Source organism: Gracilinanus agilis, chromosome 2 (assembly GCF_016433145.1).
Source record: "Gracilinanus agilis isolate LMUSP501 chromosome 2, AgileGrace, whole genome shotgun sequence".
Taxonomy (NCBI): Eukaryota; Metazoa; Chordata; class Mammalia; order Didelphimorphia; family Didelphidae; genus Gracilinanus; species Gracilinanus agilis.
In genome coordinates this window covers 382,088,056-382,104,261 of record NC_058131.1, presented here as the reverse complement: position 1 = coordinate 382,104,261, position 16,206 = coordinate 382,088,056, and the positions used below count along the sequence as shown (strand labels likewise).

Here is a 16,206-nt window from a genome sequence, read left to right as displayed (position 1 = left end):
CAAAAAATCACAAAAAATCTACAGTATTTATAACTACATACAAAAACACAACAGCAAAGAAAAATATCAGGTAAATGCATCCTCAGAACTTTGCTGCATCTTTGACTCTTAATTTTTAAGAACACTTCCCAGATAATGATAGCAAAATTCCTGTAGAACAAAAAGCTATGGTTTGGAGGTTTCAGCCTTTGATCATTACCCCTCCCGCCCCCCCTCCCAGTTTCACGTTTCCATTTACTATTTATTCCAAAGCACTTAACCTGTTGCTTAATCTATTATGTTACAAACAGTAAGGGTCGACTAATACAGGAGCTATCTGAGTGGGACATGAGTGAAAATTCCTGCATTGCACCTTTTGTCAGTTCCTTGCAATGATGATGGGAAGTCGGCCTGTGAGAAGAGTCAATGGCAATATGTTTTTGTTTTTTGATTTTTTTTCCTTTTAAATGGAGGGGTTAGAGGATAGATTTTGGCTTGAAAACACACACGGGTGTGTTGTCTAGAGTTTTATGCCTGGACCCTGTTCCATGAAGTCTCAAAGGAGATTTTTACATGAATACAGACTATTACACCAAACTCTCTGGAGGCCACTGACTTCAGAAGATTCTGATATATTAGCAAAAGAGAATGGCAGCAGGTTTCAATATGCAGTTTCAGCAATCTATCTAGAGGCACTGAATTTTTGGAGTGGAAGAGAAAGATGTGATCATTTAAATCGCTTAACTTTCCAGGTTGCATTTATTTACATGATTACTTAAGACAATGATACAAAAAGAGATCAATAAGCTTGTACTCCTATGGGGTGGCAGGTTAAGTTAGATACTGAAAATGCACTGTATGAGCAAACTACCACTTGATATGCATTTAAGGCGTAAGAGCCGACCCTTAGTCTTCTAGAAAACTCTAACTGGCATTCCTATTCTGTCCCATACAAGCTTTTTTTTAAACTTTTTTTTTTGTAAATGTCACCGCTTCATTCTCCCTTTACACAGCTTTAAAAACATCATAAATTAAAACATGGAGTCTTATTTATAGTGTCCCTCATATATAGCTTTACGGTTTATAAAAGACAAATGATTGTTGAGTTAAGCTTTTTTTAAAAAAAAAAAGTGGATTTTCTTTTATCAACACAGAATAAATATATCTCCCAAATACTTGGGATGTACAACTTTAACCAACACCCTGCACTTGCAGATTCCTTCCAATTTCAGTATTTGCAAGGTCGGTGATTTTGTTTGTTTAAAAATCTGCAGTTATTGTGATTCCTCTTAAAAAGGCCTGAGTTAAAAGTTCCACTCTGGGACTTGTATCAGATTTCTCTCTGTAGCAGGATCCAACCTCTTCATTAATAAAATTCTTCAAGGCAATTCTTTCACATGGGAGGGACAATCATGCCAGATATAGCTGTTGAAAGAAAAGAGGGAGGAAAAAAAGGAGTCAATGTTTTTCAATGCAGACTTTTCACTGGGAGGAGAAAAACACAATGTTGGATTGAGTGTGCTCATCTGTTCTGTAATTTGATTTTGTTATAAAACAGGGATTGCATTTTTTTTATCGACACACACATATTACATATATGGGTGTGTAACAAAATAACTAAACACTTCTCCAAATCTGATTTCAATTTTAAAACATAGCTGGAAAGTTACATAGTTTGAATGCCGCTGGGAAAGTTGAGACCTAAAACTTTGCAAAATAAAGAGAGAATTTTCATTAAGTTAGTAACTCTTTTTCTCTCTCTTCCCCCAACCCCCATGAGGATGGCCAAACATAATCCCATCTGCCAGCAGTTTACACAGAAAGCTATGGTGTTTTGCATTCTGCAGACACAAACACTAGGGGTATCTGGCTGTAAACAACTCTTGGGTTAGTTCATTTCCGTGCCTGTGTCTGGGGAGAGGGAAGAGAGGAAGAGAAGGAGAGAGAGAGAGAGAGAGAGAGAGAGAGAGAGAGAGAGAGAGAGAGAGAGAGAGAGAGAGAGAGAGTGTCTCCAGTCTGTACTATGCACTGTGGATAAGAATTTTTCTGTCTATGAAGGAAAAAAGAGAACAACGATGGACCTCCCCCCCCAAAAGATGATGGCTTCCACATTGAGACAATAATTCCAACTGAGTCACCAGTGCCTAAAGTGGCTCGTGGAAAAAGTAGAACCAAGAGGAGGGCAGGCAAAGTCTAGTAGCATACTGGAAGACTCTATGGACTAAGAGTCAAGAACCCTGAGTTCTAGACTCAGCTCTGTGGTATATCACCTAATTTCTCTGAGCCTCAGTTTACCTCATCTGTAAAATGATATTTTGGAATCTTTGTTCTATGATCTTATAAAGACTAAGTAGACAGTCCAGAGATTCCAGAGGAGATCCTAGAAGGTAAAAAAGACAGAGAGAACAAAATGGAAACTGGTCTTCAGCAAACAAACTCTACTTACTGGCTTTGCCACCAACATTCTTTGCAAACTCTCTGAGTCTTTTTTCTTATCTGTCAAATGAGGATTCTACAAAGCCCTACCTATTTCACAGGGTTTTCTAATGGTCATGTGAGATCATACGTGAGAAAGCACTTGGAAAACCTGTAAAGCACTATATAAATGGAAGGAGTTATTACAGGGATGGGTTAGGGGTAAGAAAAGCTGATTGCAACCAAACAAATAGTCACAAGTTTTGTATTTAAAAGAAACATCGGGATAGAGACTGGATTTGTGGTTTCCATGTATAGAGGATTCCCTAAAGAGGCAACTCTTTTGACCAACGGGCTGGAACTTTCTTTGAAGATGAGGGTGTTAGAGAGGAGTCTAGAACACTGAAAAGTTAAGTGACTTGACTAGTGTCACAAAGCCAGTATGTGTCAGAGGCAGAACTTAAATGTAGGTCTTCCTCCAAAAAAGGCCAGCTCTCTACCCATTATGCAACACTTTCTCAAAAAGAAATACAGCAAACATAGTTGAAAAAACAGCAGGCCTGGAGTCAGGAGGACCCAAGTTCAAATATGGATTTAGAGACTTACTAGCTGTGTGACCCTGGGCAAATTACTTAACCCCAAATGCCTAGCCTTTATTGTTCTTCTTAGAATTGATATTAAGATAGAAGGTAAGGTTAAAAAAAAGAAATATAGCATGTACTTAATCATTTTCCCCTTAGAATTAAACTAAATTAGACATTTCAAAATAAATTATGATGGTAAAGATTCTAGTTGACCAGAAATGATGTGCAGTTGTTGGCATAAATGACCCATGAAAGGAAGCACAGTGAAGAAATTTCTGGGGCAGTGGGCTAGAGAAAAACTAAATATAAAGATTCTGTCATTTTACTTGTGAATCCCACATTTAAAGAAAGGATGGTTCCCAGGAAGTTGCCCTCTCAATTTCCTAGTTCTCCTGGCCAGAATGTGATGTGATATTAGTTTTTTTTAGGGTGAGCATAGCTCAGCTAGGTTTAGGCTCTCAGGCTTTCCTTCCCCACCCCAAAGACATTTTAAAGTTTAAAAAAATGCATTTTGTCAAACACTTTTTCCGTTAATTTTTAAACCCATCTGTATTTTCAGGGAAATTGAATCCACATGTTTCTGATTCATTTACACGTAAATCATCCAAATGTTGTTTTGCAAGAACAGTTTGCAATCCAACAACTCCTGGAGTCTTTTTCATAAGCCTTCCTAAGTCTTTTTTCTTAGAAACAGGAAGTTGACTCTTGCCAAGAGCAGACCAACTTAAACCCCAAAAGGTTTGATTCCAGTTTGAAACTCAGACCCCCCAAGATTCAAGAGGGTCTTAAATATGATTAAATCTGAGAACTCAACAATAATGAAGTGAAATGGTGATTGTGATTAACCCCCCCAAAAATGGAAGTTTCTAATGTCATGTCTAATCGTGCCACGTACCCTATTGAGTACCTTTAACCTTTAATATATATACTACATGGTCTTTTTAAAATGTATTCCCTATCCTCACCATTGAGATGGGTTAAGTTACCTTAAACTTCTTTTGTGAAATAAGTCTAAGGTTGGATCAATGGCCAACATCTTCTTGGGTAGATCTTCTTTATACTGAAAGTCTCCTCTAGAGTGGTTAGAGTAAAAATGAGGTCTCCATGTCTACATACATATACATGGATAACTTTGACTACATCAACCCAGTACAGAACAAGCAGGGATTTGACAAATATCTAATGTGGTCTACAGAAATAGCCCAAACACATAAGTGATGCCAAAAAAAAGAAAGAGCATGTTTAGATAACCATATGTTCCAAGCCCCAAAGTAGGTTTTGGGGACTGAACTATATGTTTTAAATATCTCTGCTAACAAAATTAGGGTCTCCAGGGATGTTGGTGATTATCTAGTCCAACTCTCTCATTTTATTAGACAAAACTCCACTTGGGTTTTGTCTACAGTATAGAAAATGAAATTCATTGAGACTTGTACATACAGAATGGAATTGGGTATCTAGTCTACCTTGGACCCCATTTTAGAGGAAGGAATTTAGTTTTTCTATAGAAGAACTAAAGACAACCAAAGGTGATAGACATTATGGTTATCTTTGCAATCACAGATTTTTGCATGTCTGCTACAACTCTACAGTTTAATACTATCTGTGATGGGGATGGAATCTAGTGATTAAAACATTCAATAAGATTGCTAGCACTTTCATTTATTGGTGCCTGCTTGACTCATAGGAGGACCGCAGGTCCCGCAGTGATATCATCTCAAAATGTAACAGAGGAAGGCACACTGGATTTACAGTGAGAAAGCTTAGGTTTAAATCCTGACTTCTACTTATATAACCTTAGACAAGTCCCAATATCTCTGGGTCTCATTTTTCTCATCTAAAAAAAAAGAAAAGGATTGGACTAGATGCCCTTAGTCTCTTTCCTAATCCAGAGCTCTGATCCCACCACCTCCCTTCTGTGTAGGGACTTTCTCTAGGGGGAACTCAATTCAACAAGTCTTTATTAAGCACTGACTCCATGTAAAGCACTATGATAGTCACTAGAAATGCAAATAAAAAAGTGAAAAAGGTTTTGCTCCCGATAACTTACATTTTGGGAGGAAATACAATGTGTAAAAAGATAAGTAAATCTGAGAAGAATCAGTCCTAATAACAAGGAGATCAGAAAAGGCTTCTTATATGTGATAGAACCTAGGCTAATCTTAAAAGGATGTCCTATATTCCAATATACAGATGTGAGACAGGCATGAAGGAGAGCCTTGTAAAGACATGGATATAAGAAGCAAAAGGCCAAATCCAGGGAATAGAAAGTAGTTTAGGAGAAAAGGTGGAGAAAATAAATATGGTGGATGCATCAGCTTCAGGTGCTCATGGCTTCCACAATATTCTGCATTCCACCCTGGTTTGTCATCTTGTCATTGCCCTGCTGGTTTTGCCACCAAATATTACCACTTTCTGGATCACTGTACCTCCAAAGACCATGGTACAGGGGACTTAATCCATTTAGCTTTGGAATTGCCCAGCCCCCCCCCCACCAGCCCTTCCTAGCCCAGCTGGTGATTGATTGTAAGAACCTAGACTTATATGTTGTCTCTATTCTATTGAGCCAGGCTTTACACACCACCATTTGTTGTTCTGCTGTTGTGTCCAACTCTTCTTGAACCCATTTGAGGTTTTCTTGGCAAAGGTATTGGAGTGGTTTCTGTCTCCTTCTCCTACTCTTTTTAAAGATGAGGAACTGAGGAAAATAGGATTAAGTGTCTTGCCCAGGGTCACAAAGCTAGTAAGTGTCTGAGTCTGGTTTTGAACTGAGGAAGATGACTCTTCCTGACTCTAGGCCTGGAACTCTATTCACTATTCCATTTAGCTGCCCACACTCCGCCATAGCTACCATTCTACCATTTGACTTGCAGTGGTTCATGCCTTTCCACTTCTTCCTTTGAAAATCATAATAAAATTAATAGCCGTTGCTACTAGAAAGGATGCATCAATTGGTTCTCCAGTGATTCTACTCCCATAACTGTGACTTCCTAAATCAAAATGTCCCTCCAAGGCAACCATTCCTCTATACATGTTGTCTCCCTTTATCAGAATGTGGGCTCCTAGAGGGCAGAAACTGTCTTGCTTTTTATGTGTCTCTAGCATTTTGCATAGTGCTTAGGGCATAGTAAATATTTAATAAATGCTTCATTCATTCATTCATTCAAAGTAAGGCTGGTGCCAGATTTCAAAAGGCTTTAACTGCCAGGTTGAAACATTTGTATTATATCCTAGAGGCAATAAGTGTCTACTTAAGATTCTTAAACAGAAGCATGACATTGTCAGACTTTACCATTAAGATGATTATTTTGGAAGTCATTGGGAAAATGGATTGAAGAGGGGAAAGACAGGAAGCCAGGGTGACCACTGCAACAATCCATATGAGAGGAGATAAGGCCCTGACCCAAAAAGATGTCCATGTGAATGGAGAGAAAGGGACATTTGTAGAGGAGGAGTAGAGGTATTAGCAAGTTGGTTTAAAATCCACTGCAATTTAAATTGATTTAATGCTTGCTGTATTCATTTGATAAGAATAGTGTCAAAGTTGAAAGTATTACAGATTTGTAGGAATTGGGGAAACAATGTTTTCTTCCAAGAAACTAATATATATATATATATATATATTTCTTATGTACGTATTTATACTATGTATCTCATGTATACATACATAAGAAATACACACACACACATACATATATATATATATATATATATATATATATATATATAAAAGAATCAAACAAAAGGAAAAAAGGTCATAAAACATATTACTTCTTTATGTGACTTTCTGGGCATGAAGAGGTAGGGTTGAGACTTGATGAGAGGTGAAATGGAAACTGGAGAGGAGGAGAGGATCAACATATTCACAGAGTTTGCTTTGAATATCCTGGATTTTTTAAACATATATTTATATATATACTATTTTGTTTCCATGTGATGAAGATCACAATATGGAAAGATGTTTTCTGATCCTATCACTGCAGCCTTTCATGAAACAACTCTATCTGTGACTTAGGTTCCTTATGAGCACTAAATTGAGAGAGTGCAAGGTTAACATGGTGCCTTGTCCATGGTCACAAGACCAATGTCTCCAGCCAAGGAGAAGGAAGACAACATCCCATGGACAAAGAAATTAAAAGTAATAAGAGCACACTGCTGTTGCTTCCAGTTCTTTGGCCCTGAGAAGGCAAAGCAACCAGGATAGTTCACCATCAAATTTTAGAAATAACATCACTTTCAGCAAAAAGGTCTCTGGACATCTTTTTTTCCTCTTTGTTTTTGACAGACAAGACTAAAATGTCCTAAAGTAGAGAATCCTTTGGAAGGAGACTAAAACTATAGTAATTTGTAATGGGGGAGAAGGTTAGTATCAATTTATGAGAAATTGGAATTTTTTAAAAAAGAAAGATGCTCTATGATTTTGAAGAACACACAGTAACTGGGATTAGGATCACAAGGTACTTTAGGTGGTTAAGGACCACATTGGTTTGAATACAGATTCCTTTACATATAGGCTAAATCTCTAAGAAATATGTGCTTAAGAGAAAAATATAAATTGGCATAAAACAAAAACAAAACCAATTTAACCTCAAAAGCAACACATTCAGGTTTTATACAAGTCAGATTTGGGGTAAAATGTGCTCTTGATTCAGACCAATATTGCAAATGTGAATGATAACTATACTGTTAGATCAGGAAAATACTATAGATATGGTTTACTGAGATTTTAGTAAAACATTTGAAAAAGCTGCTCATGCTATTCTTGTGGATAGGATGCAGAGAAGTTAGCTAAAAATAATATAGTTAGATGAAATTGGAAGTGGTTGGCCAGATCCAAAGAGTAGTCATCACTGCACCAGTGTCAGTATGGAAAGAGGTTTCTACTGGAGTGTTCTAAGGATCTATGGGTTTCCCTGTTCTGTTTAACATTTTCATTAATGACCTAGATAAAATCATAGAGAGGACAATCTTATCAAATTTGAAGATGACCCAAAACTAGAAGGGAAAGCTTACATGCTAGATGACAGAATCAGGATGTAAAATATTCTTAAAGAACTAGAACATTGATTTAGGTGTAAAAATGATATTTAATGTGAATAAACATAAAACTTGAACTTGAGTTTAAAAGATTATATAGAGATACAGCTAGATTAAAAAAATCATCCAAAAAATGTCTGGGAGGCTGGTGGACTATAAGCTCAAGGTTTGTGATATTACAACCAAAGACACTATTCAGATCATAGGTCATATTGAGATAGCTGGCATCCAGTATGAATTAGACCATATCTGGAATATTCAGTTGAGATTCATGGGTATGACAAGGAATAATATCAATGTATTAGAGAGAATTCAAATACATGTGAACAATAGTAAAGGGCCTTAAAATCATGATATCAGTTGAGATCAGTTGAAGGACCTGATGATGTTCAACCTATAAAAAATTTAGTGAGGGGTGAGAATGACAGCTATCTTCCAAATATTTGAAGAATTGTCATTTGAAAAAGGGATTAGGCTTATGTGCTTGAACTTATTTATAGAACAACAAGGAATGGACAGAAACTACAAAGAAGCCAATTTTCTGGTTTGACATAAGGGGAAAAACTTTCTAATAATTAAGGCTATCCCAAAGTAGAATGAGCTGATGCAAAGAGATTAATGAATTCCCCTATGTAAAGGTTTAATGCCTTCTGGCTTGGAAAGTTTTAAGAATGACTTGAATAGATAGACTCAGAAAGGTCCCTTCCAATTTGGAGATTCTATGATTTGCAAATAGTCATAATCTGTTATTGTTACAAAAACTATGATTAAATAAAAAGTGGAAGAAAAGGTTAGAATATTTTCTAGGTCTTTCAAACTGGCCTTGGGGCCGGTCTGTCTATAAGCCTTTTCTGTGGCCATTTCACTAAAAGTTTCTCAATAACAATCCTGGGTGTGAATTCCAGAGATCAGTTCAGTTCTAATATTAAAGTCTAGTACAGTTTTTTTAAACTTTTAATCACTTTTCTTGCTGTTCCTTGATGCTCTGGATCCCAAACTGATTCATCTCCACCCACTTGAATTGAATCTTAACTGGAATCATGGCCAACAATTGAGTCGTAACTGGAATCATGGCCAACAAGCACTGCAGCAATTTCAACTTCTTAAGTCTAAAAGGTAATGTTATATTTTATTTTTCTTCCATGTACACCACTACTTAGCTGTCGATTAAAAACCTTGTTATATTTTGTTTCTGACGTCAGATTAGTTTTTAACAAGGTCAGTGACTGACAGTTCAAGAACGGTGGATTTCCACTTTCCATGGTAGATTTGTGCTTTCTATATATTATATTATTATTCAAACTCCTTACAACTGACTCTAGTTTAAGGATTATACACTCTTGGTCTGCCAGTGTGAAAGTACACTAAATTCAATGTCGTGTTATTTTTAGCGATCAGTTAAATCAGAGTCAGGCTGTTATGAATGGATTCATTCTCCTCTGTGGATGTATGCATTTTATATCATGAATAATGCTATCTAAAACATCATTTCAGAGTCAGGTTTTTTCCCCTCCCTTTAAGAAAATTGACTAGCTGAAGTGAATCAGGAAGATCTCAACCAACAGTGATGCCTGAGCAATAGTAACCAGAAATGGCTGCAACATGCTGCGTTGCAAAGTAGGGCATAGGATAAGTAGGGAGAGAAATAGAAGAGATGAGCTTCTCCCAAGACTGATTAGCCATGTGATGATGGCCAAGTCACTGACTTTTTTTTGAGCCATTCTTTCTTCATCTATAATGGGAATAATCATGCTTATAGGGTACTCCCTACTTCACAGGTTTGTGATAAAAGTGTTTTATAAACTGTGAAGTAATAGATCAGGGCTTCTCAACTGGGGATCCATGAACTTAAAAAAAACATTTCAATAACCACATTTCAATAGAATTTTTTTGGTAATCCTATGTATTTCATTTTATACATTTAAAAGTGTTAATCTGATACCAAGACTACCAAAAGGGTCCATGCTACACGCAAAAAAGAGGCTAAGAACTTTTGCATTGAATGAATATGGGATGTTGTCCCTGCTACAAAGATGACAAAAGTTATAGCATTTGGAAAAGACTCATTCCTTGAGTAAAATCCAGTTGAAAACCACAGAAGGTATACATTAACTCCCACCTGCCTTTTTTTCAATAAGTTAAAGCTTCCTGTCAAGAGAATAAAGGATTCTAATTGTATAATTAATATAGTCTAATTCTAATTATACATTACATAATTTATTCTATACTTGTAATGTGTAATCAATCTATTACATAGCTATTCTATAATTGTAATGTTCTATAATGAATTTATTATGTAGTTATTCTATAATTATGAGATAATTAATATATTATATAATTATTCTATAACTATATAATTAATGCATTCTAATTATGTAACAATTGCTCATGTTAATGAGGCACAGATTTACTAAAGTAGCAAGTATCTAGTACACAGTCAACACTTAATAAATACTCGTCAGTTGATCAAAGAGGATTAGATTTGTTTCATCTAGCACGTTAAAATTTATAGAAAACTCTCTCTTCTACCACCAAACACAAGAGTTACTAACCCTAATTTCTACAGGAAGAAACTGAGTTTCAGAGAAACTTCCTACCTAGTCCTAGAGATACGGAACCTCAAACAGGGCAGAATTAATTAGTTTGGTCCCACCTTAGAATCCTAGTCTGAGTGTTGTCTCAAAATCCATGCAGGTTTTTCTTTGAGTAATCTGGAGACTATGAGGCAGGTGGTGGGGGGACAAACCCAAAGAACTAAATGGTCATGTGGGTCTCTAGAAGTCCCTTTCCTATCATTTGAAGCTTCACCTCAACTTTCTATGACAGGTTTGAACCAGAATAAGCTCAGGTGGCTGAGATGGTGGGCTTCCTACATGATGATTGAGTACCGCCAGAATCAGAATCTAAATTTGACTCTAATAAACCATTAACACCTAGAGACACAAGAGCAACATATTAGCTCCAGTCCCCTCCAGTAGTCCCTTCCCAGCTGAGGAGGATTCTGTACATGTACATCATGACAAAAGCAAAAGGAAGGGAAGATTTAGTGACGTACTTCAGGAGAAGGCCAGTCCCTGGAGAGACCCTGCAGTGGAGTACTTGCTAGAGTCCACAAAAGACTGGTCTGATAATGACGACAACAGGGAATAAGAGAGGAGAAAAGAAAAAGGATGATATTAGTAAAGGAAATAATACTATTGTACAACACACTTGAAGCTGAACTGACAAGTGGAACTTCCCTTTAACAGAACTGGTGGAGTTAGAAACACGGGTGTCCACTAGCACAAGAGGGCTGGGTGTGAGTGGGGCAAGGGCAGAATAAAGGGGGTGGACACTTAAAGGAACAGAGGAGGGGAGAGAGGGTGAGACAGGGCACGGGGCACTTTGGCAAAAACTCAGGAGTGGGTCCAGGGGCTGTAGGCTCAGTGCTTCTAAGGTGAAGAGGGGAGGGCCAGCCCCAGTGTGGACCACAGTTACCTTGCAGGCTGTTCCCATTGGTGCTGGTGCAGGTGGGAGGTGGGGAAGTCTGTGGTCTCACAACTGGAGCAAAAGCACTCTTCTGTTTCACTGCTGAGACCATGTTGGCTGGTGAGAAGGAGAAGATCCCAGAGGAACTGCTGCAGTTAGAGGGGAGGCTTGTGGAGGAGGCCATGGTTGGACTTGATGGCACAACTGAAAAATAGGGGGAAAAAAACAACTTCATCAGGAAAGTGGAAGTCATCTGGGGGCTTCAGGGCAGTTCTGAGTATTGTTTGGTACTCAGGTTCAATATCATGACTAATAATGGCAAAGCCTTGGCAATACTCAGGGAAGAGGATAATAGCTGACCAGGAGACCCAGGATAGTTGAGACAGATGTATATCCTCCACCAGCCAAGATCCCCTTTAGTCTTGGTCTTTAATCTTTTGGCATTAGTGATTTAGTTCTTGTTTATTTCATGAAATACATCTTCTACAGAGGGTCCTGCCATCCCACACACAACTTGATTTTTTTTCCCTGCTGAGAGACTTTCTTCAGTCTTTTCTCCATATGCCATCTGTTCACAGAAACCCAAACTCTCTTCCCTCTCTGGTGGACAAATAAAGCACCAGCACTTTGATTTTTAGCTGCAAAATTTTAAATCCCAGGCCTCTGAACCAAACCCTAGAAAAAGTTACCTTGCTAACTGCAAAGGAAACAACATTTGCATGGATCATCACCCGTATTACGTGGGCTATTTGGCTGATATTTGTATCTGAGGCTAAGGCTTTGGCAAGTTTACACAGGTAGGAATTGATCGCTTTGCATCACCTGGCCCTTGCAACACTGCTGAAAAGGAGACAGGCTTTGGAGAAACTGTCTCTCAACAGTTCACTGGCAGACGCTGCTCGATTTTAGGCAATAGCCAAAGCCCAAATGTTAGGCTATCAGGTGCTTCTGCAGCAGGAAAACAGAGCTGTCTTTGGAATTTTCACAGATATATTTTCTAAACTGTATTTTTCTTTTAATGAGGGTAGCATTTTTATATCTCTCCAAGGATTTATAAATGTGAAAATGCGCTCAATAATAATCCCCATTTAAATTGCAAAATTCCTGTACTGGAGGTTTGATTTTTAAATATACGTAGATTTGAAGTCCCGCTGTTTCACTGAAGAAGGCAATTAATCTCTTTGGCAAATGTGATCATTATGTGTGTTTAGAGGTGGGGAATCTCAAAGAGGGAGGGGTGAAATATAGTCGAACACTTCCATTTGTTACAATATTATTGGATACCAGACACCACACCAGAAAGGGCATTCACTAGTGGAAAGTCTTGCCTTATTTATTTTTTTCAATCCCATTTGGAATTTTTCAACATGAGTGGCTTATGAATAATTAAATCTTATAGAGGAAAAATCTCAAATCATTTGGGCTTTCTGTTATTATTTTATTTGCATTTATGCAGATAAAATCGTCCCATCTGAGTGCCTATTTGAGAATCTGATACTATATTTGTGAACACTGAGGAAATCAATTAATGGAAATTAAATGTTCAAAGTTTCACAGTCTGACAGATACAATCTTGGGCTGAAGTCACTTGGTGTCTGCAAGTACTCAGGAAGGCTGAGCAATCAAAGTGCCTAAATTGAATTGCTACTATACAGCAATTAGTTTATTGATTTAATTAAGAATGCCACCTTTTAATTTTCAGGTCATGATTGAAACATTTTCTGATTGAATGGATTAGGTATTAGTGAAATGATAGGTTTACCAGGGACAACCTTCTGATGGATCAAAATAAAAAGTGAGAGGAGGGGAAGGCTGACCTCAAACAGTAACTCTTCAGTAGACATAGTTATAGGAATAGGTTTCTTAGGTAGTTTCAATGCCCAGGAAATATCTACTTCTACACCCATAAAACCTCACTGCACCAGATGAGGAATCCAAGAATTCAGTCATAGAGAAAAATGGTCTAGCAGCACAAGAAATCTCTCTTTCTCTCCTTTCCTCCCTGTCCCTGACTGTCACTTTCTCTCTCTCCAAAACTAAAAATAAAAAAAGAAAGCAACTTCCTCTACTGGGTTCATGCTCCTGTCCACAGTGGGGAAGGGGGAGTAGGTTGTCAAATTCTGATGAATTATGAACTCTTTCTCTCTCATATATGTGCATGTAACCCTTTTTTAATTCAAGAAAAAGAAAATTGTCTCAGACATGCTCAAATTGCTACTGCTAAGTAGACGGGGTTGGATGTACATTTCCTGTACCTTCAGAGCTAAAATATTTTAGCAAGATTTTTGACATCAAGACAACATTCCGTGCATTATGAACTTGGAATGGTATCCTTAAATCTTCCTGAAGATCCTGGAATTTTTGTAAACATAGTAATTTTATTTAGAAAAGTTGTGGCCTAGGGCACTGCACTTGGAACCCAAAGGCCTATTTTCAAGTAGGAGCTTCCTTATTAACTGCATAGCCTGGGGCAAGTAACTTCATTATGCCTCAGTTTCCTAATCTGTAAAATGAGAGACTTGGACTAAAGATCTTCAACTCCCTCTTAAGATATAGATGATCTATAGAGATAAAAACATACAGGTTTATGACTTATTTGTCTAGAAATCACTGAACTGGAACTTCATTCCCAGCTTGACAAAGTCCCAAAGAAAAATTCCACATTTCTTTCTTTTTATTTAATTCTTGATTCATCTCTGCAAGTGAAACTGGCACCAAAAAAAAAAAATCAGAGCTAGTGAAAATCAAGGGAAGCCATGTTCTTCAAGAAAAGGGCTTTGCCTTTAATTGGTGGAAGAGTCAGGATTCACATCACAGGTAACTTTAATTGAGTGCCCTTCAGCCTTGGAACTGAGGACTAAAATAGAAGCTAAATATTGAGGGGCAAAGTGGATTTTCAGTTCTTTTTGATGAAAACATGCAGAGAAATGCAGAACAACCGTACTTACTGGCATAAGGAGAGTTGGCAGCTGAGCCATTGAGGAAGGTTGGGGATCCACCCAAGTTGGACATGCCAGCATTGCCATATCCATTCATACTTGTGGTGACAGAATTATAGTTGGTCTGTTGTGGGGTGGTGCTCGGCACATACCCATGTGGGGATACGCTGCTTGAATTTCGAGTGAAACCTGGGAATAGAGAAAATCCCAAGTAGGGGAAGGATTTAAGTGATTCGTACCTTAGGTAAGAAAAGAAAAAGAGGATTTCTTCTCCTTTCCCCTTTCCTACTCTTCCCTACAATCCAGTGGGTAGGGGGTCAACCTTCCTTTCTGGGGCTTTTGAGCCGCTAGCTTTGTGATTAAAATGGGAAGGAAGAAAAAGACACATCCTTGGGATATCATAAATACTTAGCAGGGCTGAAGGAAGTGGGAACTCAAGCTCTATAAATTATTGGTTTGCCACAGAAATAAATCGCAGTTTAAGGGTTGTACCCTGAAGCTAACAGGTTTCTCTTCCATTGGCAGGAGTTGCTGCTGTCCCTTGGCCCTTAGGACTTTAATTCTGGCCTCCTTTGCTATCTGTCACCTATATTTTTATGTGACAGTCAAAAACATAAATGGAAAATTCATCTTTCCATGCCAGCCTCAAGTCCCTAATAGTGGTGACAACCACAAACTAAGTTATAAAATAGCACATTACAAATAAGAGCTGGGAATGTTTTCTGGAGAAAATGTGATTTGAGAAGATAATTAGGAAAGGAGAGGAGGGCAGGGGGGAGAAGAAGGGGGAAGGAGAGGAAACAGGATGTAGTTAGTACAGATTCCTGACCCTGATTGGTGGCTTGTGAAGCTTCTGAAACATTCACTGCCAGTTGTCCACTGAATGAATTAACTCCCATCATTCCAGCATGAACCGAAGTATTAGCAAGGGCAGGAAGCTGGTTGTGGTTACGAGGAACGCTGTACAGGGCCTCTGCAATATCAGCTGCCCTCTTCAGTATGATTTCCTAAAACAAAAAAAAGTTAATAAAACGAATGTTCCAAATACTTTCTCTGAGTATGGTAGCATTTATCTTTCGGATGATGGGAACTAATACACGATGAAAACACAATTAGCAGAGAATGTAGAGTGCTGAACTTGGAGTCTGAACGATCTGAATTCAAATCCTGCCTCAGATTCTAGTGTGACTCTGAACAAGTCATTTGCCTCACTTCAGCCGCATTTTTTTCCAACCATAAAATAGGCATAATAGTAGTACTGTACCAGCTTCACAGGGTGGCTGTGATAATCAAACGAGTTAATGTAAGAAAAACATTTTGTATACCTTAAAAATGCTATATAATTGCTAGCTTTTATTTAGGTCAGGCAGGTTACTAACTATTGATGATTGACTCTTGAGTGTTGAGGAGGCAGCACCACACAGTGGTTAGAATTCTACACGTGGCAGGAAAACCTGGGTTCAAATCCCACCTTTGATGTTTACTGGCTATATAACCAAAGGCAAACTATCTCACTTTTCCGAGCAGGATGATCATCTCTGCAGAATCTACTTTCCAAAGCCATTATGAGGTTTGAATGAGATAACGTCTATGAAATACTTTAAAAACTTTAAAATACTGTACAAATATCAACAAAATTGTAGGGATCCACACTCAGGTTTTCAGATACCAAATCCAGTGTTGTTGGTACCATCTTGTGCAATAACACCACCAAAACCACTGCATTCCTCAGAAAGGCTATGCTACACATGGATTCAAAGGGCATGAAGAAGAAACTAGCAGCC

The 16,206-nt window shown here is 37.9% G+C and overlaps 1 protein-coding gene across 1 annotated transcript in view; it reads right to left on the bottom strand.

The window, feature by feature from the left end:
- Positions 1-220: 220 nt before the first annotated feature.
- The window catches only part of EBF1 (EBF transcription factor 1), a 467,727-nt gene continuing 451,741 nt past the window's right edge, over positions 221-16,206 (bottom strand). Inside the window, exons 17-20 of the mRNA XM_044659847.1 lie at positions 15,252-15,429; positions 14,432-14,611; positions 11,493-11,687; positions 221-1,404 (exon numbers count right to left, since the gene is read on the bottom strand). Of these exons, the coding sequence (XP_044515782.1) occupies positions 1,373-1,404; positions 11,493-11,687; positions 14,432-14,611; positions 15,252-15,429 (585 nt within the window). The 3' untranslated portion in view covers positions 221-1,372. The remainder of the gene's footprint in view (positions 1,405-11,492; positions 11,688-14,431; positions 14,612-15,251; positions 15,430-16,206) is intronic.